Consider the following 27,555-nt stretch of genomic DNA (forward strand, 5'->3'; position numbering starts at 1 on the left):
AAAGACTGGGTGGGGGGTTAAATAATTTCACCAGTAGGTTGGGGGGGGTTCTAGTTTCATTTTGAATTGAGATTATTTAGCCTGACAAAAGAGAAAACTGAAGCAAGACTGAAGCCACAGATTATTTTGAATTGCAAGTAACCCCAGAGGTTACCTGAACTAAGAGCGCCTTAATAATCATCAACATCACCAGCATTATAGCTGGCATTTATGGGAGGGCCTTAAAGTGTACAAAATGCCTAATCTACTATGTGCTGCTTCAGCTTATTTCACTTTGGCAAAGTTATAACTGCTAGAGAGTGTCAAGTTGAATTTGTAATAATTGTTCCAGATCCAGTTGGATAGTTAAAGGCAGCTAACATATATTCTCTTTTCTTGGTGAAGTATTCCTAATTCCTTCCAGTTCTCCCCATATGCTATAATCTTGAGGTCCAACATTCAGCAATTTGGTCTCTTTTTTGAATGTTCTTACAATTGTCAGTATTCTTCCTAAAATGTTAAACTCAATACTGAACTGACAATTCCAGTTATGTTTTAATCAGGGCAGAGGCAGATAAAATGGAATCTCTTTTAGAATAGTAACAGACACTGTTACTTTTATTAATGCAGCCTAAGGTTAAATTAGCTTTACTTAGTCTAGCTCAAAATTGTGAAAATTTTTTGAACCTAAGGGTATGATTTTACATTTTCCCTAATATATAGTAATAAATTCAACTCCTCTTTTCTGTATTGTCATTATTTTTTGGTATTCTGAACCTTGATTCAGCTTGTTATCTTGCCCATCTACTGTTAACCTACAAATTTTATAAATATACTATCTATGGGGGTGGCTAGGTGGCGCAGTGGATAGAGCACTGGCCTTGGAGTCAGGAGTACCTGGGTTCAAATCTGACCTCAGACACTTTACCTAGCCATGTGGCCTTGGGCAAGCCACTTAACCCAACTGCCTTGAAAAATCTAAATAAATAAACAAACAAATAAACTATGTTTTTGTAGCTAAACATGTTCAGCAATAAAGCCTCATAGAAGGTAACCTAACTCTTTGTGATCCCTTCTTTTTTACAAGATGTTCACAAATTATGCTATTGTTAGAATTTTGCCAAAAATTAAAGTTAGATCTATTTTATACGTTCAGATTTCTTTTTTGAAACTTGGAGCAATCTTATATATGTGCTGGGTTTTGGTTTTTTTTTTTTTTTATTACCCAAGGATTTAGACAATTGATTGCAAAGCGGGAAACTCTTATGGTAGCCAATAAACGAAAAGTCATATAGTAGCTAATATAAAAAGTTTTTATACACTGAATATACCTTTTAAGTTTTCCTTTTATTTCATTATCTCTTCATATATATTTTGTTCTTCCACAGTTTAAAAAATTTCTTGTCTTCTGAACTCCAATGTTAGAAGTCAGTCATTTTGCTCAGTTTCTCTTTCTTCTGCTCAGCTGCCTTTGGAACTGTAGGTATCCAGAATCATAAATTTGCTTTACATCAACCACAGTAAAAATTCCAAATGTTCAGACTTAAAAATGATTGTATGGTAAGCTACAGTTTGGAAGAACAACATCAATATATCTTATTTGGTGAAGAAATCACCTAAATATAGCAAAAAAAAATCTCTTCTATGTTTGCTTTCCTTGGCAAATCCATTCTATGATCTTATTCATAATATTCTATAGGAAATAGTTGCCTTTGATTTTTGCAGTAAATTGTACCTCACCAAATCTGAAAGAAACATACTTCTGAATTAATAAACTGTCTTAATTTTTTCCACAGACTACTTTGGATTTTTTAGCAACAGAAAGTATGTTTATCTGAACTGCAAGGTTAAAAAAAAAAGCTTGACAAATGTTTGGCTACTAGTAGCTACCACTTCTTGATGGATTGGTTTGTTTTTTTCCCCAAGAAAGCAATTTTAGCTTGTAGTTTTATGCATTTAGGTACATATTACACATAGTTATAGCACATTCATCATTAGTATTAAAATGACCATAGTATAAAAACTTCTTTTGCTATTTTTATTATATTCTTGCTAATTGGACACTTTGCAATCTGAATTTAGACCCAAGTCTTTTCAGATTTGTAGATTTAAGTCTTATATTAAATATCCATGAAGTTTATATAATGTTTTATTTCAAAGTTTATACAATACAAACCCAAAATATTATATTTTCAAGAATATCCTGTTATAATTACACTGCTAGCCAGATTTATTTCATATATTTTTTAGGACTCCAAAGCATTAAAATTGCATTTCTGTCAGGAGCCCATAAATCATTTGTAGGAAAAGTTAGCTGGGAAAGCACTGTTCTTCAGTTTTTTGGTTTTTTTTTTAAGAAAAAGACTTGAGACTACAAAAAATTTTTAAACGATTTTTATATCACATTTGTCTTATAAATAACTCCTCACTCCTGAAACCCTCTTTTCTTTACAAATAAGTACCCTTCCCCCAGCAACATATTGACTGTCTGAAAATGTTTGCCTCATATTAATCTGTTTTGTATTCCCTGTCAGTTCAAAGATGAGACATTTTTTTTTTGCTATATTTTCCAAGTTAAAAATGTCTCTGTTGTGATCATGATTCTAGAGTCTTTCGATTGTATTTTATTTGACTGTAGCCACTTTGTAAAATGTTGGTTCTGCTGTAAAATGTTGGTTCTGCTTTATTTGCTCTGAATCAGTTCTTATACATTTTCTCAAGTGTCTCTGAATTGTCCATATTAATTTTAAAGTACAGTTTCATTACATTCATAGAATAGTTTGTTCTGCTATTCTTCAACTGATGGGCAACACTTACCTTCTCTTCTAGTTCTTTGAAAGTTATGAGTCTCTATCTGTTTTTTGAATGCTTTGCCTCATAAGCTCAATAACTATTTCCTTTTCCTTGAATATCAAACCATTAATCATTCTACAAACTTATTTTATAGCTTAACAGACTTTCAAACCTCAATATCTTTATGGTATCTTTATGGTGACTCAATTTGACTTCTGATCCCTTTGTCTCTTTATTGGTATTAAGAAAGCAAGTGTAGCTCCAGTTTTGAAATCCAAAAATGATCTAGGGAAAATAAGCTTTTTAGTAGCTCCTAGAGATTTTGTGGCTGGTACCTGTTCTCTTGGAACTTAACAGAACTAGAGTATCAATTTGGAAAGAGATAGAGCTTTCCTTGCAATTGAGGTAGCCCTGTCATCTTTCCCCATTCCAGTATGTTATATCCAAATTTGCTTTCCATTCCATCTGATTTTGGTACATATATATTCTCTGTATGGATCTTCCTGTGCTTACTTCTATCACACATAGTAAGGTCCATGTGTTTAATCTTCTAGGAGTTATAAAGGCTTACCACATACAATCTTTGCAGTGCCTCAGTCATTTTCTAGATCTCTCTCTCTCTCTCTCTCTCTCTCTCTCTCTCTCTCTCTTTCTCTCTCTTTAGGTTTTTGCAAGGCAAATGGGGTTAAATGGCTTGCCCAAGGCCAAACAGCTAGGTAATTATTAAGTGTCTGAGACGGGATTTGAACCCAGGTGCTCCTGACTCCAGGGCCGGTGCTTTATCCACTGCGCCACCTAGCTGCCCCTAGATCTCTTTCGTAATGTTGATTCTTGTCCTTCATTATTGAAGAAGATCAAAATGACATCACTATGTTTGAGACAAATACAGTGTGTCCAACTGTGGCTGATCAGCACAGTGCAAGCTCGGAATGCTCTACCATAGGTCAGGTACAAATAGTCCATGTGAACACCTGGGGTGGATATTCTAAACTTACTTATGTCATATTTCCTTTGAGCTGCTTCAATTCTGCCTCCCTCATAGTGCGCCACCCTCACTGATAAGGGCACACCATGCTGGATGGTCCTGTGTCAGTGTCTCCCATCCTGTACAGTGAATTCTAAAGTTATTATTTTTTTTAGGGTTTTTTTTTTTTGCAAGGTAAATGGGGTTAAATGGCTTGCCCAAGGTCACACAGCCAGGTAATTATTAAGTGTCTTGAGACTGAATTTAAACCCAGGTACTCCTGATTCCAGGGCTGGTGCTTTATCCACTATGCCACCTAGCTGCCCCAGTTCTAAAGTTATTAAGAGAGTGTGTTCAGGTATCCCTTCTTCTGACTCCTTGTGAGTTCTTGTCCTGTGTGAGTTCTCCATAAAAGTCTTTTTGGGAAGTGTCCATCTAGCATTCTAGCAATGTGTCCAGCCCATCTTAGTTGCACTCTTTGTAGTAATGTTGGAATACTAGGTAGTTTATTTAGCTCAATAAAAGACCTCAGTGTCTGGTATCTTCTCCTTCCAGGTGACCTTCAGAATCTTCCTAAGACAATTTAAATAGAAGTGATTCAGTTTCCTGACATGGTGCTGGTAAACTGTCCCCAGGTTACATGGGCATATAGTAATGAGGTCAACACAACAGCTCTGTAGACCTTCAGTTTGTTAGTCTAATACCTCTTCTCACACTTTGTTTGGGAGCTTTCCAAATATTGGCTAGTTTTGGCAATACATGTGTCAATTTCATTGTCAGTGTATACCTTCCTGGAAAGGTCACTGCCAAGGTAAGTGAAATCAGAACTTCTTCATTTGCTGTAATCAATGGTTCCACATATGGATGGTGTGGTGCTGGCTGATGAAGCACCTGTGATATCTGGGTTTTAATTGTTGGACCAAAATTAGCACAAGCAGTAGAGTATTGATCCATACTTTGTTGCATCTCAGCTTCAGAGGCTACATTGAATGCATAATCATCTGTAAATAGAAGAAATTCATGACCAACACTTCCTCCACTTTGGTCTTGGCTTGTAGCCTTTTCAACTTGAAGAATTTGCCATCAGTGCAGTAGCTGACCTTGATGCCATGTTCATCCTCAGTGAAGGCATTTGATAACAAGACTGAAAACACTGTGCTAAAAAGTATGGGAGCCAGGACACACCTTATTTCACTCCATTGGTGACTGAAAAATCTCAAGAGCAATCATCCATTGCCAGAACCCAGGCAAGCATACCATCATGGAACTGATGTACAGTACTGATGAACTTCTCCAGGCATTTAAATTTTGACATTATTTTCCATAAGTCCTCATGACTGACAGTATCAACGACCTTGGCCAGCTCTACAAATGTTGTATACAGACCTCTGTTCCCTTCCTGGCATTTTTCCTGGAGTTGACAGGCAGCACAAGCCATATTGACTATTCTTCTACCATTTCTGAAACTGCACTGGCTCTCAGGGAGGTGACAATCTTCCAGGGGAGGATCAGCCAAATGAGGACCATTCTGGCAAGAATCTTAACATCAGTGACTAAAAAAGAAATACCCCTGTGATTGTCACAAGACAATCTTTTCCCTCTACTTTTAGAGAGATGGATGATGGAGGCAGCCTTGAATTCTTGGGGAATGATCTCTTCATGCCATATAGCCTGGAAAATTTTTGTCAGGTTTTTGAATGGGCAATGGACCTGTGTCCCCCGGCCCCCCACCTTGTAGATCTCAGTTGGAATAGAATCAGCACCAGGTACTTTGCCACTTGAAAGGAGCCTAATGGCATTCAAAAACCTCTTCTTCAATTGGAACTTCAACTAGGGACTGATTGAATTCAACTTGATGTAAATGGTCAGTGGCTTCTGCATTGATTTATAATGGTCTTCTAAGAACACCATGAAAGTGTTCAGTCCATATCTCTAGGATCATGTCCCTGTTGTTAATCAAAGTGGATCCCTGAGTACTGAGTAATTGAGATGTTACCATAGGTCTTTGGCCCACAAATAGCTTTCAAGGCTTCATAAAAGCATTTTGATTTGTCCCTGTATAAAAGTGAATTTCACCTACCTTCTTACTGAGCCAAGAATCTGGCACCAACTCTCTGGCTTTGCCTGTACTCTACTTTTTTTTTTTTAATATGGGACGCTTCACGAATTTGCGTGTCATCCTTGCACAGGGGCTGTGCTAATCTTCTCTGTCTGTATCGTTCCAATTTTAGTATATGTGCTGCCAAAGCGAGCACTGTACTCTACTTTTGATGGAATTAAATGCTGCCTTCTTAGAAATGAATGAACTATCCTGCTGGTAAACCCTGTGGAGTTGTTTTCATTTAGCAGCTTCTGTATTTCCCCATCATTTTTATCAAACCAGTCTGGCCCAGATGAGCAAATGTAGTGCTGTACAAAAAGCTGCCCACTTTTTTTCTGCTCTACTATTGCCAACTCTGTGTTGGCTTAATTTTCCCATCAAGTTAGCAACAGATTGTTTCTGCTCAGAGACACTCTAATCTTTGTTAAGTTTTCTGGTATTCATTTTGCCTTGGGGTCACCACTTTGGTTAAATGAGAATATTTAGCTTAGAGAGGATGAGTCTGTGGTCAGTCCAGCCATTTGTACCACACATTGCATATGTCACTCTCACATCCTGTCTGTCTCTTCTTAGAATCACATAATCTATTAGATAACACTTTTGTAAAGTGGTATCTGATCTACTGACTACTTAAAGTGAGATAGCTGTCCATTGGTCTACAATCTTGTTTTTCTAGGATATCATAATTTCATTATAAGACTATCCATTGGCTCAACTTCTTTTCATCATATTGAACTCAAGTCTTTTAATCTATTTCTTTGCCCATTCTATGTTTTTTGGATATCCTCCTCAGTTGGTCTCTAGAGATTAATGATAAACATCATTCAATTAATTGAGTAATCTAAGATGACATGTGATATGTCATTTCTGTATCCTCAAGCGATATATAGGTGGACATCTGTGAAACATCTGCAACAAAACCTATGGCATTATTCCTGGTGGCCTTAGGTATAGACTGTAAAAAGTAAAGGAAGACTATTCTCATTTTCAACTACACATACTTATCAGAAGTTACTGCCTTCCCTTTATTCTGAATATTGGAAATATAGACTGATATTCATAGACAGAATAGAGATTTAGTGAATAGAGTGCTAAACTTGGAGTCAGGAAGTCCTGAGTTCAGATTCTGATTTAGATACTGATTAGCTTTGTGAGCTAAGGCAAGTTATTTTTCACATCTGTAAAAATGGGGATAATAATAGCATTTACCTCCAAGAATTGTTAAAGCTCTATATAAATGCTAGATAATATTATTCTGGTCAAATTCCACTTTTAACAAAATGCTAATGAATTGCATTTCTAAAAGGGTATCTTCTCTAAATATGAAAATATAAGAAATATATTTTTCTTTTCACACTATTATACTTTAAATAAAAAGGATGTTATATCTTTTAACTATGTTAATATGTGCTTCTGAAGTGACTTTAGATATTTTATGTACAATTTAACATTAGCATTCATATGCTATGTTAATTCAACAAATTCAACAACTTTTGTGAATAGACCATTATTGCTATGCATCTGAATAGCTTTTTGTCACAACAATTTACGAAGTAACACCACATCTAATTTCAGCTAATCATTACAAAAATCCCATAAGGCAAAACTGTAGGAATTATTGTCTTTGTTTTAAAAGTGAGGAAATTGAGGCTCAGAGAGGTTAAATTTTCTAAAGTTAAGCTTAGAAGTAGATTAATTCCTAAAGTAGTTTTTAAAAAAAAATAATAACTGGCATAATGCTTTTAACAGGCTTCTGGAAATAGTTGAGAAGGATTTAATATAGAAACAGTTCTCATAGCACTAGGGGCCAATCTGAATTAGAAATTTTGACTCATATTGAAGTTTAATGAACTGAAATCCTGGACTATGAGCAATATGAGCAAACTGTCTTACTGGGCTATAGTGGGATTAGTTAAAGAAATAAATACCAAGGTCTTATAATTTATTTGTATTTTTTGTCTTTTCTAGGCTCATATTAAATTTCCTATTGACTATCCATATTCACCACCTACCTTCAGATTCCTGACCAAAATGTGGCACCCTAACATTTATGAGGTAAATGATTTGCTACCACATGTTTCTCTTTTCCTGTTGTATTTTCCTGTTGTATTTTTATTTCAAAGTGGCCTTAGGTTGTGAACTATTGATAGCTCTTTATAGTTATGGATAGCTCATATAAGGCAAAAGACTTTTAGTAAAAACCCAGAAATGAGAGTAATATTTTCAAAGTTCAGTTGGTGTTCTTTTGGGAATTTCTCATTGTAATATTTTGCCTATTAGCATTTATTTTCCTTCAGTATAAACACATATATTAGCAATTAGATTTTTATTTAGTGAAGCAAAAGAGGTAGCTATGACCTGAGAATTAACTTTTGGAGGAAAATTTCCTAGTTTATTTGGGCTGGTCCTTTAAGGAGTTCTTGCTAAACAATTGAGAACTCTTTTTGCAGTAAATTCAAGATGAGCTTCTTTGGGACTGTCAATTACAATAGAAATTGTTTTCTTTTTCTAAGGCTAACATATGAAGCACTAGAAAATTCTTTTTCTTGCCAACATTTACCATTCTCTAATATTTTAGAAATAGATACTGGGTCATGTAGAATGTCCTAGACCAAATTGTCCTAGACCAAAGTCATCAATTATAGCTGTCCCCAAATGAAATGTGCTTTCTTAGGAGATAGATTCCTTCACTGAAGTTTGATAGTCATTTGTCAGAAATATTGTAGAAAGCATTATGGTTCAAGTACATATTTGACTAAATAGTTTTGAGGTCTTTCTTTACTAGTGCCAAGATTTCTATGAATTTATCCTCCAAAGTTTCTTCCTGCTCTAATTCTGTATTTTCATTCTTTTTGAGAAGTACCTCTGCTACAAGTATTTTTTACTATTCCTGTTCATTTTAAAAAATTGATATATTTTGCTTTGACACAATATACCTTTTGACAAACACAGTTTAGGAAAAACACCCAAATAGAATAAATATAGTAATGAAAGTGTCATTTTTTACTTTTCTAGTTAAAAGAAATGGTTGAGAAAAATAAATGTGTGCTTACTTTGAGTAATTTGATACTGACTGTGTATTGCATTTGTTCTGAGTTTTGTTGCCTTTCATTATAGTCATTTTACATGGGGTATTTTTAGATCTAGCTTTTTTATTTTTATTAATTTTTAAAAATTTAACTTTTTAAGTTGAATTCTACTTTTTCATGGAACAAAATTTCATTTCTTCTCCTCCTAGATTCTTCCAGAAAAAAGAAAAATCTTGTAATATAGTTAAGGGGGAAAAGTTCTCTCATCTTTTTTGTTAAGTTTCATCATGTCCTACTTTCTTTATATTTAATTTTTTTTTTTTTTTTTTTTTTTTTTTTGTTTTTGCAAGGCAAATGGGGTTAAGTGGCTTTCCCAGGACCACACAGCTAGGTAATTTTTAAGTGTCTGAGACTGGATTTGAACCCAGGTACTCCTGACTCCAGGGCCGGTGCTTTATCCACTGCGCCACCTAGCTGCCCCTATTTTAAAAATTTTTTAATTATTGCTTTTATCTTTCATTTATTTATTTATTTTTTAGGTTTTGGCAAGGCAAATGGGGTAAAGTGGCTTGCCCAAGGCCACACAGCTAGGTAATTATTAAGTGTCTGAGGTCATATTTGAACCCAGGTACTACTGACTCCAGGGTTTTTGCTCTATCCACTGCGCCACCTAGCTGCTCCTGCTTTACTTTTTAAAAATGTAAGGGTTATGAAGCACTATCCCTGTTTTTTTTTTATTTTGGGGGGGTGGGGGTTAATATATTTTTAAAAATAAATTTTCTATTTTTTTTTTTTTTTGCAAGGGTAGTAGGGTTAAGTGGCTTGCCCAAGGCCACACAGCTAGGTAATTATTAAGTGTCTGAGGCTGGATTTGAACTTAGGTACTCCTGACTCCAGGACCAGTGCTCTATCCAATGCACCACCTAGCTGACCCTGCTTTATTTTTTAAAAATGTAAGGTTTATGAAGCACTATCCCTGTTTTTTGTTGCTTATAATCAATATTCTAGTATCATCCTCCATATTTTTTTTTGTTTTGCAGGTTAATTTCTGCTTTAAACTCATTGTGTAACCCTTGGGTAATACCTTTTGCCATTTAATAAGGAAAGTTTGTGGGTTGACGTAGTTTTTGGACCTTTTTTGACCTTTGAAGAAAAAAGAAAACTTATTTATATTTTTTTATCTCTTTTCATTCTTCAGAGTTAATAGATTTTTAAAATTAATTTTAATTTAATGTAATTTTTATGTTTTTGGGGGTGGGGGTTAATAGATTTTTAAAAATAAATTTAATATTTTCAATTTTGTTTTTTTGTTTTTTTGCAAGGCTAGTAGGGTTAAGTGGCTTGCCTAAGGCCACATAGCTAGGTAATTATTAAGTATCTGAGGTCTGATTTGAACTCAGGTACTCCTGACTCCAGGGCGGGTGCTCTATCCACTGCACCACCTAGCTGCCCCTTTTTTTGCATTTTTTTTGTGCTATTTTTTCCCTTTATATCAAAGGTGGGAAACTTTTGGCCCTCAGGTCATATAGGACTGGAGAAATCAGGTAGTCTGGTCTTGCCAAGGCAACTAACTGTAGGTGGGATTTGAAATTCAATAAATCTGGGAGCTTTTTAGGTGTGAATTAAGTGTTTAACCAAATATATTAGCAGACCTTTTTTTTTTCAATTTTTAATTTTTATATTTTTTAGGATTTTTTTTGTTTTTTGGGGGGTTTTTTTTGCAAGGCAGTGGGCTTAAGTGGCTTTCCCAAGGCCACACACTAGGTAATTATTAAGTGTCTGAGGGCCGGATTTGAAGTCAGGTACTCCTACCTAGCTACCCCACTAGCAGGCCAATTTTTAAGTTTTGACCTTTGACCAAAATAAAATTCCCCACCCCTGATTTATTTACATCGTTGATGGTTACTGTGTATATTATTATTGGCTTTACTTATTTCCTTCTCCATCAGTTCACATATAGTTCTTTCCATGCTTTTTTGCTATTCTGCCATCGAATGCCATCAGCTTTGTTTCTAATTCTTAACTATTAAAGCGTAGCTATAAATATTTTGTATTATATATAGGGACATTTTTCTTACTTATGAATTCCTTGGGGCATAAATCTAATATTAGAATCTCTTGAATATAAATATTTTAATCATTTTATTTGAATAATTCTGAATTGCTTTCCAAAAGAGTGATACCATTTCATAGCTCTATCAATGATAATGATGTATAGAATGTCTGATTTATTCATAAGCCCTCTAATATTGACTGTTGATTTTTTTCTTTTTTTGGCTAGCTTATTTGGGTGAGGTAAAACTTCACAATTGTTCTGATTTTAATTTCCCTTATTATTAATGATTTTAAGAGCATTTTTCATGTGTGTTCATGTGGAATACTTTACAGTTCTTTTGAAAACAATCCTTATCCTTTATCCGTTTTTTAATTGGGTTATGGGTTTTATTCTCATTTATTATATACGTGTGTATGTACATATGACTAAATAGTCATTCTTTCTATCTGTCTGTTTATCTATCTGTCAAAGCTTTTACATAGATTTTTTAATGACCATTCCTTCTTAAGTAATAAAAGGTTCATTCATATCTATCTATCTATCTATCTATCTATATACTTATGTACATACATACATACATACATATGCACACAAATATTTTAATTGGCTATATCTCCTGTTTGGTAAAACATACACTTCCTACTCATAGCTTGTAAGAGTCACAATCTGTTATACTTTAAAAAAAAATTTTTTTTAAATTTATATAAGGCAATGGGGTTTTGAGTGACTTGCTCAAGGTCACACAGCTAGGCAATTATTAAGTGTCTGAGATTAGATTTGAACTCAGGTCCTCCTGACTCTTGGGTTGGTGCTCTCTCTATTGCACCACCTAGCTGCTCCTTATACTTTTTTATAGTATGATCTTTTATATTAAGGTCATTTGTCTATTTAAAATGTATTATGGAATGTAATGAAAAGCTTTGATCTAAGCCCAATTTCTGCAAGATTGTTTTCCAAAGTTCCTAACAGTTTTTGTCAAATAGGGACGTTTTTTTCATGGGTAATTTGTTTTTCATTTTATTAAACACTGAGTTTTTGTCAACAGAGTGTTAGTTTCTATTAGAGCTATTATAGTTGTAATTAATGCCTTTTCATCTCTATATATTTAATCTGGAATTGATTTTGACCTTATCTTAATTCTGAAATCACTTCCATATTAATTACCAGTCATTTCTTGTTTGTTTTGTTGTAAATTTAATATTTTGCTTAATATTCTATTTTTCCCAGTTACATGCGAAAACAATTTTTAATATCCTTTTTTTTAATTTTTGAGTTCTACCTTTTCTCACTCCTCCTCTCTCTTACTCCTTTGAGAACGTAAGCAGTTTGATATAGGTTATACATTTATAATCATGTTGTGAAAGGAAATACAGAGAGCAAAACTGAAGAAAAATATACTTTTTTCATCATAAGTCCTTCAGAATTTTCTTGGATTATTTATTGCTGAGAGTAGCTAAGTTATTCACAGTTGATTTTCATATAGTGTTGCTTTTAGTATATGCATTATTCTTCTGATGCTGCTTATTTCACTTTTCATTAGTTCATGGACATTTTTCTAGATTTTTCTGAGTGCATCTTGCTTGTCATTTCTTATGACATAATAATATTCCATCACAATCATACTAAACAAAATGTTAGTTATTCTCCTATAGATAGTTGTCCATCATTTTCAATTCTTTGCCACCACTAAGACTGCTATAAATACATAAATGTTGGGTTCATTGGTCCTTTTCCTTTTTTTTTTATCTACTGGATAGAGACCTCTAGTTTTGTTTTGTCAAAGGATATGCAGTTTTATAGCCCTTTGAACAAAGTCCTGAATTGCTCTCCAGAATGGATGAATTTCTGCACAACTCTACCAATTAGTTTATTAGTGTCTCAATTTTCCCACATTTCCTTTCTAGTATTTGTCATTTTCCTTTTCTGTCATATTAACCAGTCTGATAGGTATGGGGTGGTAGCTCTAAGTTGTTTTTGGGCAAATGAAAGCTAATGACTTTATGAGACATCAAGAAACAATAAACAAAACCAAAAGAATGAAAAAAATCTGAAAATATTTTGCAAATTAGTTGTGATTTAGAGCATTTTTTCCCAGAGGAATAGAGATAGCTTTAATTCCTTGTCTGAAAACTACTAGTTCATATCCTTTGACAATTTATCAATTGTGAAATGGTTCTTATTTCCATAATTTGACTTATTTTCCTATATATTTGAGAAATGTGGTCTTTATCAGTGAAAGTTGCTGTAATTCTTTCCATCATGCCTTTCCCATTTATCCTACTTTCAACCCTGTCCATTCTCAAAAGTATTTTGCTCCTGAATTTCATCTCCCCCAATTTGCCCTTCTTTCTATTCTCCTTCAGCTTCACAACCTCCTTTTTCTTCCCCACCCTCTACCCCTCTCTTTTCTTCCTCCCCCTTCCCTTTCTCTTATCCCCTTTCTTTCCTAGGGAATATATAGTTCTGAGAGCCAGTTCTGAGAATAAGACTCCTGTTCCCTCACTCTCCCTGCACTCCCTCTCCCCCATTTCCCCCTTCACTGTAAAAGATCTTTTGTGCCTCTTTTTTTTTCTCAGATATTTTTCCCCATTCTACTAGACTCCCCTTTTTCCCTTCTCTCAGGACATTCTTCTTTCTCATTTCTTAGATAATCTTTATTTAGATTTCTTTAAATAACTTCACATCATTCAACTCACACCTGTTACAAGGAGTTACAAGTATCATTTATTTGTAAACAGTTTAACATATTCCCTATGATTTCTCTTGATTTGTTTATCTTTTTCTTCTTCTTGAGTCTTGAATTTGAAAGTCAGATTTTCTATTCAACTCTGGTAGTTTTTATTAGCAATTCTTGAAAGTTCACTATTTCATTGAATGTCCATCCCTCACCCCTGAAAGATTATACTTTTGCCAGGTAGATGATTGTTGGTTGTAATTCTAGCTCTTTTGCCCTCCAGAGTATCATATTCTATAAAATAGAAACTACTAAATATTTTTATCTTGCCTGTGGCTCCCTAATAACTGAATTTTTCTTTTTGACTGTTTGCAATCTTTTCTCCTTGATCCAGGAATCTGGAATTTGGCTATATTTCCAGGAATACTATTTTTGTAATCTCTCTCTTTTTTAAATTTATTTTTATTAAAGATATTGAGTTTTACAATTTTCCCCCCAATCTTACTTCCCTCTTCCCCCCCCCCCCCCCACGGAAAGCAATCTGTCAGTCTTTGTTTCCATGTTGTACCTTGATCCAAAATGGGTGTGATGAGAGAGAAATCATATCCTTAAAGAAGAGACAAGAAGTCTAAGAGGTAACAACATCAGACAATAAGATATCTGGTTTTTCCTAAATTAAAGGAAATAGTCCTTGAACTTTGTTCAAGCTCCACAGCTCCTTATCTGCATACAGATGTCACTCTCCTTTGCAGACAGCCCCAAATTGTTCGCGATTGTTGCACTGATGGAATGAGGGAGTCCTTCAAGGTTGAACATCACCCCCATGTTGCTGTTAGGATGTGCAGTTTTCTTCTGGTTCTGCTCACCTCACTCAGCATCAGTTCATGCAAATCCTTCCAGGCTTCCCTGAAATCCCATCCCTCCTGGTTTCTAATAGAACAATAGTGTTCCATGACATACATATACCACAGTTTGCTAAGCCATTCCCCAACTGAAGGACATTTACTGGATTTCCAATTCTTTGCCACCACAAATAGGGCTGCTATGAATATTTTTGTACAAGTGATGTTTTTACCCTTTTTCATCATCTCTTCAGGATATAGACCCAGTAGTGGTATTGCTGGGTCAAAGGGTATGCACATTTTTGTTGCCCTTTGAGCGTAGGTCCAAATAGCTCTCCAAAAAGGTTGGATGAGTTCACAGCTCCACCAACAGTGTAATAGTGTCCTAGATTTCCCCCAACCCTTCCAACAATGATCATTATGCTTGCTGGTCATATTGGCCAATCTGAGAGGTGTGAGGTGGTACCTCAGAGAAGCTTTAATTGGCATTTCTCTTATAATTAATGATTTAGAGCATTTTTTTCATATGGCTATGGATTGCTTTGATCTCCTCATTGTTTTTTCATATCCTTTCATATCCATTTTCATATCCATTTGACCATTTGTCAATTGGGGAATGGCTTTTTGTTTTAAAAATATGACTCAAGGGGCAGCTAGGTGGCGCAGTGGATAAAGCACCTGCCTTGGAGTCAGGAGTACCTGGGTTCAAATCTGGTCTCAGACACTTAATAATTACCTAGCTGTGTGGCCTTGGGCAAGCCACTTAACCCCATTTGCCTTGCAAAAACCTAAAAACAAACAAATAAAAATATGACTCAGTTCTCTGTATATTTTAGAAATGAGTCCTTTGTCAGAATCATTAGTTGTAAAGGTTGTTTACCAATTTACTACATTTCTTTTGATCTTGGCTACATTGGTTTTATCTGTGCAAAAGCTTTTTAATTTAATGTAATCGAAATCATCTAATTGGTTTTTGGTGATGTTCTCCAACTCTTCCTTAGTCATAAACTGCTCCCCTTTCCATAGATCTGACAGGTAAACTAGTCTTTGATCTTCTAATTTGCTTTTAGTGTTGTTTTTTATGTCTAAGTCCTGTAACCATTTGGATTCTATCTTTGTAAAGGGTGTTGGGTGTTGGTCTAATCTCAGTTTCTTCCATACTGACTTCCAGTTTTTATCAAAGAGGGAGTTTTTATCCCAGTGGCTGGACTCTTTGGGTTTATCAAACAGCAGATTACTATAATCATCTCCTGATTTTACACCTAGTCTATTCCACTGGTCCACCACTCTATTTCTTAGCCAACACCAAACAGTTTTAATGACTGATGCTTTATAATATAATTTTAGATCAGGTAGGGCTAAGTCACCTTCTTTTGTACTTTTTTTTTCATTAAGCTCCTGGCAATTCTTGACTTTTTATTTCTCCATATGAATTTACTTACAATTTTTTCTAACTCGTTAAAGTAATATTTTGGAATTTTGATTGGTAGGACACCAAACAGATAGTTTAGTTTTGGTAGAATTGTTATTTTTATTATATTAGCTCTACCTATCCATGAGCAGTTGATATTTGCCCAGTTATTTAAATCTGATTTAATTTGTGTGAGAAGTGTTTTATAATTGTTTTCAAAAAGATTCTCAGTCTGTCTTGGCAAATAGACTCCCAAGTATTTTATATTGTCTGAGGTTACTTTGAATGGCATTTCTCTTTCTAGCTCTTACTGCTGTATCTTGCTAGACATATATAGACAAGTTGAGGGTTTATTTTTTTCTTCTTTTTTTATTTAATATTTATTCTCATTTTGTACAAATAATGTTTTTTTACATGAATAAAATATTCTTCTTTAAGAGTAAATGAAATACACCCCCCCATAAATATGGACTTGCTTGAGCAATAGAGTAAAGGGGAGAGAAAAAAAATTAAAATTAAAAAAATAATAGTAATAATTGTAGGTATGGCCAGGTGGCGCAATGGATGAAGCACCAGCCCTGGAGCCATGAGCACCCAAGCCCACATCCGGCCCCGTACACCCAACAAACATCCAGCCATGTGACATGGCAAGCCACCCAGATCCCACTGCCGTGCAAAAACCAAAAAAAAGACCCAAAATAAAATAGTGATAATAGTAGGGGTGGCTAGGTGGCAGACAGAGCATTGGCCCTTGAGCCAGCAGCACCCGGGTCCAAATCCAGCCTCAGACACCCAACAATCACCCTGCTATGCAGCCCCACACAGGCCACCCAGCCCCATTTGCCCTGCACCCCCCAAAAATAATACTAATAAAAAATGTGCTTGAGTCTTTGTTCCAACACCAACAACTCTGTTGCGGGTGGATCACATTCTTTATGATTAGTCCATGGCAAAAGTTACTTCCATATTTTTCCAACCTTGCCATTGCTGATTGCAACTCCCTCCTTTCTTATTTTTCCACTACCATATACTATGTTTTCTCTCTCCTTTCACTCTGACTCTACTGTAGGGTAGCTGAGTGGCGCAGCAGACAGATCCCTCCTGAGCCCCCCCTACCACCCCTTAGGCCCAGCATCCACCTGGCCCTATGGTCTCAGACAGGCCTTCCAATCCCAGCCCCTTGCAAAAAGTAAAAAAGAAAATGTGTTATATCTGACCACTCTCCCTCCATGGTCCATCCTCTCCTCCATCATTCACATCTTCCCCCTGTCCCCTCCCCTCATTCTTATTTCAGATACCTATACCCCATTGAGTATATATTCTGTTTCCTCTCCTAGTCACCTCTGATGAGAGCAAAGTTTCCCTCGTTCCCCCTTGCCTCCCCCCCTTCCATATCATTGCAGTAGCTCATTGTAATAAAGAAAAATCTTATATGAAATATCTTGGCCTGTTCCCCCTCTCATTTTTCTTTCTCCCATTCCATTTCCCTTTTTTTCCTATTGACTCCATTTTTACACCATATTTTATCTTCAAATTCAGCTTTCTCCTGTGCTTCAACTACCTGCTCTATTAACTGAGAAGGTTCATATGAGTATTATCAGTGTCATTTTTTCTATGCAGGAATACATGCAGTTCATCCTCATTAAGTCCCTGATATTTTCCCCTTCTCCTCCAATCTCTATGCTTCACCTGAGTCCTGTATCTGAAGATCAAACCTGTTCAGCTCTGGCCATTCCAACAGGAACATTTGAAATTCCCCTGGTCATTGAAAGTCCATCTTTTTCCCTGGAAGAGTACATTCAGCCTTGCTGGGTAGTTCATTCTTGGCTGCATTCTAAGCTCTTTTGCCTTCCAGTATATTATATTCTAAGCCCTACGAGCTTCCGGTGTAGTTGCTGCTAAGTCCTGTATAATCCTGACTGCAGCCCCACGATATTTGAACTGTGTCCTTCTGGCTGCTTGTAATATTTTCTCTTTGACTTGGGAGTTCTGGAACTTGGCTATAATATTCCTAGGGGTTGGTTTTTTGGGATCTCTTTCTCAGGGGGATCGGTGGATTCTCTCCATTTCTATTTTGCCCTCTGCTTCTAGAATATCAGGGCAATTTTCCTGTAGTAACTCTTTGATAATGATGTCAAGGCTCTTTTCGTGGTCATGACTTTCAGGTATTCTAATAATTTTTAAATTATCTTTCCTAAATCTGTTTTCCATACCAGTTGTTTTTTCAATGAGATATTTCACATTTTCTTCTAATTTTTCATTCTTTTGGTTTTGATTTGATTCCTGATTTCTGGTAAATTCATCAATCTCCCTTTGTCTGAAGGATTTGTTCTCCTCAGAGAGTTTTCTTATCTCTTTTTCCATCTGGCCTATTTTGCTTTCTAAAGAATTCTTCTCCTCAATAACTTTTTGAACTGTTTTATCCATTGACCTAAGCTGGTTTTTAGCATGCTATTTTCTTCAGCATTTTTTTGGATTTCCTTGACTTAGGCTGCTGACTTCATTTTCATGTTTTTCCTGCATCTCTCTCATTTCTTTTCCCAGTTTTTATTCTAACTCCCTCATTTGATTTTCAAAGTCCTTTTTGAACTCTGTCATAGCCTGAGCCCACTTTCTGTTTTTCTTGGAGTCTTTAGATGCAGGAGCTTGTGCTTCCTCATCTTCAGACTGAGTATTTTGATCCTTCTTGGGCTCCTATGCAAAATATTTCTCAGTGGTCTTCCTCTTGTTTCTCTGCTTGCTCATTTTCCCAGCCTGGGCCTGGTTTTGGGGTGCTTCCTGAGCTTTTGGGACACTCCCACAAGGGTCTCAGTGTGTGAGGCTCTGTCCTCCCTCCTGGTCTGTGAATGACCATATGTTCCCCCTTCTGCTATGGGGCTGAGGTGGGGGGGGGGCCCTGCTGTTTTATGGGGGATCCTAGACTGGGATTAGGATCTGAATCAAAGTTGAAGATTTATGAGGGTTTATTTTATAACCTGCAACTTTGCTAATATTGGTAATGGTTTCCAGTAGTTTTTGGATGATTTTTTGGGATTCTCTAGGTAGACCATCATGTCATTTGCAAAGAGTGAGAGTTTTGTCTCTTCCTTCCCAATTCTTATTCCTTCAATTTCTTTTTCTTCTCTAATTGCTGATGCTAACATTTCTAATATTGAATAACAGTTGTGATAATGGGCACCCTGAACCCTGATCTTATTGGGAGTGCCTCTGGCCTCTCCCCATTCAATATAATGCTTGTTGATAGTTTCAGATAGATACTGCTAATTATTTTAAGGAACATTCCATTTATTCCTACACTCTCTAGCGTTTTTAATAGGAATTGATGCTGTATTTTGTCAAAAGCTTTTTCAGCATCTATTGATATGATCATATGATTTCTGATAGATTTGTTGTTGATATAATTGAGTATACTAACAGTTTTCCTAATATTGAGCCAACCCTGCTTCCTAAATAAATCTTACTTGATCATAATGTATTTTGCTCTGATAACTTGTTGTAATCAGTTTGCTAAGATTTTATTTAAGATTTTTTGCATCTATATTCATCAGGGAAATAGGTCTATAATTTTCTTTCTCTGTTTTAACTCTTCCTGGTTTAGGTAACAGCACCATGTTGGTTTCATAGAAAGAGTTAGGCAGAGTTCCATCTTTCCCTATTTTCACAAAGAGTTTATATAGAAGTGGAACCAATTGTTGCTTAAATGTTCGCTAGAATTCACTTGTGACTCCATCCGGCCCTGGAGATTTTTTCTTAGGGAGTTCAATGATGGCTTGTTGAATTTCTTTTTCTGAGATAGGGTTGTTTTGGTATTTAATCTCTTCTTTATTTAACCTGGGCAATTTATATTTTTGTAAATATTCATCCATTTCCCTTAGATTATCAAATTTATTGGCATAGAGTTGGGCAAAATAATTTCAAATTATTACTTTAATTTCCTCCTCATTGGTGGTGAGTTCACCTTTTTCATTTATGATACTAGCAATTTGGTTTTCTTCTTTCTCTTTCAGGAGGAGATTATCAGTGTATTCTTTGAATTTGTACTTTGATTTTTTTCTCTTTTTTTTTGACATTTTATTTTTAATGTTTAAGTTTTTTGTAAGGCAAATGGGGTTAAGTGGCTTACCCAAGGCCACGCAGCTAGGTAATTATTAAGTGTCTGAAGCCAGATTTGAACTCAGGTACTCCTGACTCCAGGGCTGGTGCTCTGTCTACTGCGCCACCTAGCCACCGCTGTACTTTGCTTTTTAATTCTAGTATATGAGGGCAGTTTTCCTTGGTAATTTCTTGAGAGTTGTTGCGTAGGCTCTTCTTTTTTTATTTTTTTTATTATGGCTTGTTATCCAGTAATTCTTAAATTATCTCTCTTGGCTCTCTCTTTTTTTTGATTTTAATTTTATTTTTGCAAGGCAGTGGGATTAAATGACTTGGCCATGGTTACACAGCTAGGTAATCAGTGTCTGAGCTCAGATTTAAACTCAGTCTCTCCTAATTCCAGGGCCAGCTCTATCCACTTTGCCATAGAGCTGCCCCCTCTTGGCTCTATTCATTAGGTTTTCAATGAGAAATTTGTCCATTCTTTTGTATGACATTATGTTTTGTTTTTGTTTCGTTTTGGGTTATTTTTGGTTTCATTTTTGCAAGACAATGGGGTTAAGTGACTTGCCCACAATCATGCAGCTAAGTATTAAGTGTCTGAAGCAGGATTTGAAGTCAGGTTCTGTTGACTCCTGAAACCCAACTGCCCCATGTTTTATTGTTTCTTGATGTCTCATGGAGTCATAGCTTCTACTTTGCAAATTTTAATTTCAAAAAAATTATTTTCTTCAGTGAGCTTTTGTACTACCTTTTCCATTTAGCCAGTTCTTCTTAAGTTCTTCTTTTCAGTGAATTTTTTTGTAGTTTTCCATTTGCCCTATGCTGTGTGCCCCCACCCCCAGTATTTTTTTTGGGGGGTGCCATCTTTACTAAAGAGTCATCCTCATGGCCCATGGCTGGTGTACTAGGTATAGTCTTCATTGCACGGCATGCTTTTCTTACCCCAGATACAGCTGATCTATCTTGCCAACCTTCTGAGTTGTCTTGGAATGGTAAATTATCCCATCCTTTTCTGAGTTCTATAACATGCCAAAATTTATTCTGAGTTACTATTTAAAGTTATTTGGAGGAATTTTGCAGAGAGATCAGGAGAATCACTGCCTTTTGTCTACCATCTTGGCTTCATCCCTTAGCATTTATTTCTTGTCATTTTAATTAATTTCATGTTTTATAATGAAATTTTTTGCCTCATTTTACACTTCCTACTTTCTTTTCTTTTTCTTTTCTTTTCTTTTTCTTTTCTTTTCTTTTTCTTTTCTTTTTCTTTTCTCTTTTCTTTTCTTTTCTTTTCTTTTCTTTTCTTTTCTTTTCTTTTCTTTTCTTTTCTTTCAAGGCAGTGTAGTTAAGTGACTTGTCCAAGGTCACAGAGGTGGGTAATTATTGTCTGAGGTCAGATTTGGACTCTGGTACTCCTAATTCCAGAGCTGATGCTGTATCCACTGTACCACCTAATTTCCCCCTCCTACTTTCCTCTTGAAAGAAGCATTAGTAGTATAATGTTTGAAGCTTTTCAGTAGCCTTTGAAAACTTTGGCTTCTTTTTTTCATATGTTTTGCCACCTTCCTTTTTCCCCATCTTTCTTCCAGAGTTGGTAAGCACATTCTCAGTCTATGTGAGGTCAAACATTTACTTAATTCACTCCTAAAAAGCTCCTGGATTTATTGAATTTTTGAGACTCATCTGCTATTGCCTTGGCAATGCTAAACCAATACGACTGAAGACTCATTCTTGTTGTATGTAATCAAGAGACTTTGGTTCTTAACTTGACTCTTACTTTATATCCATGAGACTTAAGCAAATTCTTTAATCTTGCCAAATTTCGTTTCCCCTCCCTCGCAAAAGAAATAAAAAGTTTTATTGAATTTTTTTCTTAGCAAGTTCTCCAAAATCTTCTTTGTAACAAAGTAATATTTTTGGGTAAAACAAATAACTATATTGGTCATGTCTGTCTATATTCCATAGAGGGGTAGTTACGTTTTACCATCCCTCTTTCAGTGTTGTTTCCTTTTTACCTTATAGTGGTCATTATATGTGTGTGTGTGTGTGTGTGTGTGTGTGTGTGTGTGTGTGTGTGTGTGTATACACACACACACACACACACAGTTCTGCTTTTAATTTATTTGGTATCATTTAAAAATCTGTCTTTCCAGATTTCATATATGTAATTTGTATTTTCATATATGTAATTTCTTAATGATGTTGTCTAATAACTAGTAACTAATTAACTAATTAATGATATGTTCTTTCCCTCTATCTCTGCCTTCCTTAGGCTCTATACTTATTTGTGGTATGTTTTTAGTTAAATAGTTTTTCAAATTTAGTGACTTTTCAAATATAATTCCAACTTGCTTTCTAGAACATTTGAACTACTTCACTATTCTGTCAATTATGCATTATTGTGTTACAGATTCTATAGCATCTTACCACTCATATTTTGTCAACTTTGCCAGTCTGATAAATTTGAGATTAATATCTCAAAATTATTTTTATTTGTATTTCTAAGTTATATTTTGAACCATTTGTCTCTGTGCCTTTGCACTGGCTATTCCCAAAGCCCAAATATTCTGTCGTTTGGAGGTGGTCTTTCCCAATCTCCAATAGCAATCAGTCTGATATCTGTTATTATACACATTTGCTATCATGTTAAACATATTTCCATATTACATTATGAAAGAGGAAACAGAACATAAAGGAAAAAAAATTTAAATAGTATGCATCAGTCTACATTCAGACTCCATCATTTCTTTCTCTGGATGTGGATAGAATTTTTGGAATTGTCTTAGATCATTGTATTGCTGAAAAGAACTAAACCTATCATAATTGATCATTACACAATGTTGCAGTTACAGTGTACAGTGTTCTGATTCTGCCTACATTACTCAGCATCAGATCGTGTAATTCTTTTCAAGTTTTTCTGAAATTAGTCTGCTCATTTTTTTTTTAATTTTTTAGTTTTTAGTTTTTTCAAGGCAATGGGGTTAAAGTGGCTTGCCCAAGGCCACACAGCTAGGTGACCTTTAATTATTAAGTAATTATTTAATTATTAAGGGTCTGAGGCCAGATTTGAACCCAGGTACTCCTACTCCAGGGCCGATGCTCTATCCACTGCACCACCTAGCTGCCCCCCTGCTCATCATTTCTTTTTCTTTTTATATTTAATATTTATTTATTCTCATTTTGTACAAATAATGTTTTTTATACATTCATCAAATATTCTTGTTTAAGAGTAAACAAAATACCCCCTCCCCTCCAAAAAATATAGACTCGCTTGAGCGATTAAGTAAAGGGGAGAGAAAAAATTAAAATTAAAAAAAATTAATAGTAATAATTGTACGTATGGCCAAGTGACGCAATGGACGGAGCAGCAGCCCTAGAGCCATGAGCACCCAAGTCCACATCTGGCCCTGTCCATCCGACCCTCACCCAGCCATGTGACATGCAAGCCACCCCAACCCCACTGTCATCATTTCTTATAGCACAATAGTATTCCATCATAATCATATATCAGAATTTTTTGATATATGCCCAATTGTTCTTCCAGATGAATTTTATTAATTTTTTCTAGTTTTATAAGCTATTTTTGGTAGTTTGGCTATTTAGATAGAACTGTAGTTTGGTTTTTTTAATTAATTCAGGTCTATCTATGAGTGATTAATTTTTTTTCCCCAATTTTTTAGATCTGACATTTTTTGTGTGGAAATTGTCTTGTAATTATAATCATATATAGTTCTTGGGTTTTTCTTGGCAAGTAAACCATTTACATACATATATATATATATATATATATATATATATATATATATATATATATCATCTACAGTTATTTTATTTTATTTAGTTTTTACAATTCAGTGGGGTTAAGTGACTTGCCCAGTTAAGCAATTATTATGTATCTGAGATCAGATTTGAACTCAGGTCCTCCTGTCTTATTTTTAAAGGAGATTTCTTCTATCTCTTGCTGCTGGGCTTTGTTGGAAATTCAAGAATTTTTTAAACTGGTGAATTTTGTTTAAAAGCATCATGCAGAATGCCATTGTTCATATTCACAGTTAAGTTGTCAAAAATATGAACTTCTTTAAAATAAAATAAAGCAATGATTATGTCGTTTGGTATTTTTTTTTTATTAAAAGGAAGGATAAATATATTTATGAGTTAGTCCCTGTGTTGTGGATTACTTTTTTTTTGGTTGATGAGCCAATCTTTTTTTTTTTTTGTCTTTTTTTTTAAAGGTTTTGGCAAGGCAAATGGGGTTAAGTGGCTTGCCCAAGGCCACACAGCTAGGTAATTATTAAGTGTCTGAGACCGGATTTGAACCCAGGTACTCCTGACTCCAGGGCTGGTGCTCTGTCCACTGTGCCACCTAGCCTTCCCTTTTTTGTGTTTTTGAAAATTTATTTACACATTACTAAAATAGTCTTGTAAGAGTAAATATAGCCCCCCTCCCCCAACAAAAATATAAAAACCTCATGAGAAAAAAAGTGAAAGAAAGAAAAAAAAATGTGCTTCAGTCTGTGTTCTGATACTATCAGCTCTGTTTCTTGGATGGATTGCATTCTTTATCATAACTCTGTCAGAGAAGTTACTTCCATATTTTTCCTCAGTTGCTGTTGCTGATTGTAATTCCCTCCATCCATTCCTCTCCCCTACCATCTGTTATATTTTCCCTTTCCTTTCTTCTGTCCTTCTTCAAAAATGTGCTGTGGCACAGCCAGTTGGCACAGGGAACAGAGCATATGGGGTCCTGGACATCCCAAGCCTACATCCCACCCCAGAGACCCAGCATCTACCCAGTCCCATAGTCCTGGACAGGCCACCCAATTCCACAACCTTATAAAAAGTAAAAAAGAAAATGTATTATATCTGGCTGTTCTTTTTCATGATCTACCCTCTCCCCTACCCCGTCCCCATTCTTTCCTTTTTCTTCTAGATTTCTATACCCTATTGAGTATATATGTTATTTCCTCTCTGAGCCATTTCCAATGAGAATGAAGCTCCTTCATTCCCCCTCACCTGCCCTTTCATAACATTGCAAAAGCTATTTCTTGACTCTTTTAAATCAAATACCTTAGCCTGTTCTACCTCTTTTCTCTCTTACTCCCAGTACATTTCCCTTTTACCCTCTGACTCCATTTTACCCATTTACTCTACCTTCAAATTCAGCTCTCTTCTGTGCCTTGTTTACATATGCTCCTTCGAGCTTCTCTAATAAATGAGAAGGTTCATATGAGTATTATCAGTATCTTCTTTCCATGGAGGATTATATGCAGTTTATCATCATTAAATCCCTCATAATTTATCCTTCTTGTCTCTATGCTTCACCTGAGTCCTGTATTTAAAGATCAAACTTTTTTTTCAGCTCTGGTCATTTCAACAGGAACATTTGAAATACCTGTTTCATTGAAAGTCCATCTTTTCCCCTGGAAGAGGATGTTCAGTTTTCATGGGTAGTTGATTCTTGGTTACATTCCAAGCTCTTTTGCCTTCTGGAATATTGTATTCCAAGTTCCATAAGCCCTTAATGTAGATACTGCTAAGTCCTGGGTAATCCTGACTGTAGTTCCATGATATTTGAATTGTTTCCTTTTGGATGCTTATAGTATTTTCTCTTTGACTTTGGAGTTCTGGAACTTGGCTGTAATATTCCTGGGGCTTATTTTTTTGGATCTCTTTCAGGAGGAGATTGGTGGATTCTCTCAATTTTTATTTTTCCCTCTGCTTCTATGATATCAGGGCAATTTTCCTGTGGAAATTCTTTTAAAATGGAGTCAAGTTTTCCTGATCATGACATTCAGGTAGCCTAATAATTTTTAAATTGTCCCTCCTGGATCTGTTTTCCAGATCAGTTTTTTTTTTTTTAATGAGGCATTTCACATTTTGTTCTGGTTTTTCATTCTTCTGATAGTTTTATTGTATCTTGATTCCTGGCAAAAGTCATCAGTTTCCTTTAGCTCCATTCTACTTTTGAAGGATTTGTTTTCCTCAGAGAGCTTCCTTATCTCCTTTTCCATCTGGCCAGTTCTGCTTTTTAAGCCATTCTTCTCCTTATTAACTTTATTGGATTGTTTTATCCATTTGACCTATGCTGGTTTTTAACATGTTGTTTTCTTCAGGATTTTTTTTGGATTTCCTTTAACTAAGCTCCTGACTTGGTTTTCATGTTTTTCCTGCATCATTCTCTCTCATTTCACTTCCCACTTTTCCTCTACCACCCTTACTTGATTGATTTTCTTTTATTTTCTTGTATTTTTTTTAGTTTTTGCAAGGCAGTGGGTTTAAGTGGCTTGCCCAATTCCACACAACTAGGTAATTATTAAGTGTCTGAGGCTGGATTTGAACTCAGGTACTCCTGACTCCAGGGTTTGTGCTCTATCCACTGCGCCACCTAGCCACGCACCCCTCCCCAACTTGATTTTCAAAATCTTTTTTGAGCTCTGTCATAACCTGAGCCTAACTTCTGTATTTCTTGGAGTCTTTAGATGTAGAAGCTTGGAATTTTTCGTCTTCAGATTGTATGTTTTGACTGTCCATGGGACCAAAGTGATTGTCCCTGGTCAGATACCTTTTTTTCTTGTTTACTCATTTCTGCATCCTGTACCCCAGTTTTGGGGTGCTTCCTGAGTTTTTGAGACACCCCTGCAAGGGCCTCAGTTTCTTTAAGGTCTTATGGGAGCCTTTGCTCTGTTCTGTGATTGACAACAAGCACTCCTCTCTGCACTGAGACTATGAGGAGGACCCCTGCTCTATGACAGTATAGGGGCCCAGACTGTGACTAGGGTCTGAATATGGACAAAATCCCAGAGTCCTGTCCCAGTGACAGAAGAGAGACCTCGACAGTCTCCCCCCAATCCCTTACCTTCCATGGGCTGAGGGCTCTGGAAGTAGCTGCTGGGTGACTCCCTTCTGGGGAGCCCCATAGACCTGCTTCTATTTCCTGGAATCTGGGCTGCACTGAGGGCAGAGGCCACACTGAAGAGAAGAGGGCCTGGGCTTCATGCTCATTCTGGAAGAGGTTTCTTCACTGATCTTCCAAGTTGTGCTTGGTGCTCCATGGATTGGCAGGTCAGGAAACTGCTTCTGTTGCCAGGAGCCAAGGCTCCCAGGGGTCCAGGCTCTTTGGGCCTGTTCCTGGAAGGCTCCTTCACTCCATCGTGCTGTTGTCCCCTCCAATCATGTGTAGCAGAAACTTCCCATGATTTTCTAGGTTACCTTGGGCTGGAGAATTAACCTCTCTGAATCTTTCTGTGAGTTCTGTCTCTTGAAAATTTAGTCATAATTTTAAGGTTTTTGAAATATTTTGGACAGAGCTCTCAGGAAAGGCTGTTCTGCTGCCATCTTGGCTCTGCCCCCCCCCAGTAGATTATTTTTGATCCATTTTATAACTGTTTAACATTTTCTTCATTTATATGGCTTGATATTGTTCTTTACTGTTGACCTGAGATTTGAATTTAAATCATCTCACTCCATGTCTTGTGTTCTTTCCATGGCATTTTAATGACTTCATCAGATTAGCCAAATAATGCCTGCCTTTTACATATGGAATTATATTCTAAGTCATTTATTAAGTAATAAATCATACTTGTTACAAAAATGGAAAGGTCAAGGAAAGTAGCC

The 27,555-nt window shown here is 35.9% G+C and overlaps 1 protein-coding gene and 1 non-coding gene across 4 annotated transcripts in view; one reads left to right on the forward strand and one right to left on the reverse strand.

The window, feature by feature from the left end:
• UBE2R2 (ubiquitin conjugating enzyme E2 R2) overlaps positions 1-27,555 on the forward strand; it is a 139,091-nt gene that overhangs the window by 78,090 nt on the left and 33,446 nt on the right. For 2 of the 3 annotated variants that reach the window (XM_074205967.1, XM_074205969.1), the window contains exon 2: positions 7,806-7,892. The exons of the other annotated variant lie outside the window; for it this stretch is intronic. In XM_074205967.1, the coding sequence (XP_074062068.1) occupies positions 7,806-7,892 (87 nt within the window). The remainder of the gene's footprint in view (positions 1-7,805; positions 7,893-27,555) is intronic. 3 annotated transcript variants of the gene reach the window in all.
• Positions 5,881-5,991, reverse strand: LOC141503637 (U6 spliceosomal RNA). The gene has a single exon (XR_012472981.1). It is a non-coding gene; the product is annotated as a U6 spliceosomal RNA (small nuclear RNA).

This window comes from Macrotis lagotis, chromosome X (genome assembly GCF_037893015.1).
Source record: "Macrotis lagotis isolate mMagLag1 chromosome X, bilby.v1.9.chrom.fasta, whole genome shotgun sequence".
NCBI lineage: Eukaryota > Metazoa > Chordata > Mammalia > Peramelemorphia > Peramelidae > Macrotis > Macrotis lagotis.